At 43.7% G+C, this 2,943-nt stretch overlaps 1 protein-coding gene across 1 annotated transcript in view; it reads left to right on the top strand.

Annotated features, from left to right (window-relative positions):
• Window positions 1-978, top strand: part of LOC311248495 (uncharacterized protein) — a gene marked incomplete at both ends in the record, with an annotated part of 4,899 nt that extends 3,921 nt beyond the window's left edge. The window contains one exon of the mRNA XM_084339366.1: window positions 805-978. Within this exon, the coding sequence (XP_084195492.1) occupies window positions 805-978 (174 nt within the window). The remainder of the gene's footprint in view (window positions 1-804) is intronic.
• Window positions 979-2,943: the final 1,965 nt, after the last annotated feature.

Raw genomic sequence — 2,943 nt, 5'->3', positions numbered from 1 at the left:
GATTGTGGGAGAGAGGGGGGGGGGGGGTAAAAATGGGTTTAACGCGATACTGTCAAAACATAATAAAAAAAAATAAAAAAGATTAAAAAGCAAACTATGGATGTAGCTATAACAAACACGAGCGAGAGAGACGTAGAGAGAGAGAGAGTGGTGACATTGAGCACCTTAGTGCAAATACTGTACGCAGTTCTTTGATGCTATTACACGTTATATGAGTTATGGGATATTGTTTTTTCCATTAGGGTTTGTGCTTCTGAATGTGCAAATGTTTTTTCTCTCTCCCGGAATAGGAAACTGGGGCTGTTGTGGGATTGTGTGGGCAGTAAACTCACGCTGAACCCAGCTGAGGGAACTTGTGAAAACATGGCCGCCTTTTAGAATGGAAAAGTGGGAGGAATTTTCTCCCGTTTTCCACCAATCGACAAATGCATCATGGGAGCCAGAATGACAGTGTTTTTCTGCAGATTAACATTTGTTCAATGTTTATTCCCATATTTCCCATTATTCATGAGTCATTGTGAAGGATGTGATGTGAGTGAGTGAGTGAGTGAGTGAGTGAGTGAGTGAGTGAGTGAGTGAGTGAGTGAGTGAGTGAGTGAGTGAGTGAGTGAGTGAGTGAGTGAGTGAGTGAGTGAGTGAGTGAGGTGAGTGAGTGAGTGAGTGAGTGAGCGAGCGAGCGAGCGAGTGAGTGAGTGAGCGAGTGAGTGAGTGAGTGAGCGAGCGAGCGAGTGAGCGAGTGGTGATATTTCAAATCTTATGTTAGTCTTTTGTTTTTTCTTTGGGTCTGTTGTGTTCCATCGGCAGCAGACCTCCGTATGTGAGCTCTCCAGTCCAGCAGCACCTCTCTCTGTCAGCCAGCCACAGCTCCTGGCCCCGACCCCACCCTACCTCCACTCCTCCTCCTCCTCCTCCTCCTCCACCTCCACCCAGACCCCAGCATCCATCCATCCACCCATCCTCGCATTCCCAGCACCATGGGTAGGTGTTATGCTGTGTCCATAGTCCATACTGTATCTGTGTGTATCTGTGTGTGTGTATCTGTGTGCGTGTGTGTGCGTGTGTGTGTGTGTGTGTGTGTGTGTGTGTGTGTGTGTGTGTGTGTGTGTGTGATGATGATGATGATTGTGGGCGGAATGCACTGTTTCTAGCTGAAGGAAATGTTCAGTAATTACATTTTTCTTCAGTGGAATATCACCCTCATCACAATCATCCTTGTTATCATCATCATCAACATCGTCATCAAATCGTTGTCAACGTCATCATCATTATTATTATCATCATCCTCATAATTTGTATCATCATCATCATTGTCGTCGTCATCATCATCATCATCATAGGGCTGGGCGATATGGCCTAAATATGATATCACGATATTTTCTGACCTTTCGGCGATACACGATACGCATCACGATGTTTTTCTTTTTTACCCCAAACAATTCATTATGAGGCTTACCAAGACAGTATTTGAGTTTGCAAGCTAACATTAAAGACAAAATAAAATACCCATGCATTTAGCATTTTTATATTAGAATTAGATTATTAGATTATATATTGCATATGAGATATTATATGATTTAGATATGAAATATGATGAATTGAAAATGGGGGACCCTGATGTAAACAAGACTAAAGTCTTTCTCTGGTCTGCATCCCCTTAACAATTGTATGTATTGAGCTGTACTGTACCCATTCTGCAATATGTTAAAGTTTTAAATCAATCAATCAATAAATAGCATTTTAGCATTTTTATGAAACTACTGTATATATGTATGTCTCTAAATGTTTTGATGAATTGAAAATGGAGGACCCTTATGTAAAAAAGCCGAAAGTCTTTTTCTGGTCTTCATCCTCCTGTACTTTATTGTACCCATTCTGCAACCTTTTAATACAGTTTTCATTCATTCATTCTGACGGAAACATAATCATTTTGATTGACAGTCGAGTCTGCCAATGACGTCACACCGCTTGCACCCGCCCTGCTGTTCTTAGCACCAATCGGCAAGCGTTATTAGTTTTTGACTTCCTGAATGTCCCGTGTGCTGAACATCAACAAAGCTACTAACGTTAGCTCCCCGCGGCCGTCGAGTAGGAGACCAGTGCTTCACAGGATGACTAAATGAGGCATAATGATTTTACTACAACGAATGTTATAATAAAAGCCTTTCCATACATCTGTCTGATTGAAAACTTTATTAACAGACCGCGGAATGGACATATCTCAGCACAGGCTGAGATATGAACGAGTAACGTGTGGACAGATTGACGCGACACAATCCTCTTGGGCAAAACATCACGATATCCACGCTACGTTGAAAAAGTGTATCGTTAATGAACTGTACCCGATATTTATATAATATCGTCATATCGCCCAGCCCTACATCATCATCATCATCATCCCCACTAATACTGATGCTAAAGCAAGGCACCCACACACACTCACACACACACACACACACACACACACACACACACACACACACACACACACACACACACACACACACACACACACACACACACACACACACACATGCACTCACACACACACACACACACGTGCACACCCTCACACACACACACACACACACACACGCATGCACTCACACACACACGTGCACGCACACACACACACACGCACTCACACACACACACACGCACTCACACACACGTGCACGCACACACACACACACACACACTCACACACATACTCTCACTCACAATTTCAGATCTTGGATGCATGCATCCTGCGTGGTGTGGAGGGGATTGTGTCTGACAGACAGACAGTGTTTGTGATTAATGAGTTGCATCAGGGGCCCCTGCACCACACCCACACACACACACACACACACACACACACACACACACACACACATACATGGACACACGTACACACACACAACACCCCGATATGTAAATTCTGGGGCGGGCCATTAAGAGATGGCT

The sequence above is a fragment of the Notolepis coatsorum genome (genome assembly GCF_963971535.1).
Source record: "Notolepis coatsorum genome assembly, contig: SCAFFOLD_3701, whole genome shotgun sequence".
NCBI classification, from domain to species: Eukaryota; Metazoa; Chordata; class Actinopteri; order Aulopiformes; family Paralepididae; genus Notolepis; species Notolepis coatsorum.
The sequence above is the reverse complement of the archived record's forward strand: the minus strand, read 5'-3'. Positions and strand labels throughout refer to the sequence as shown.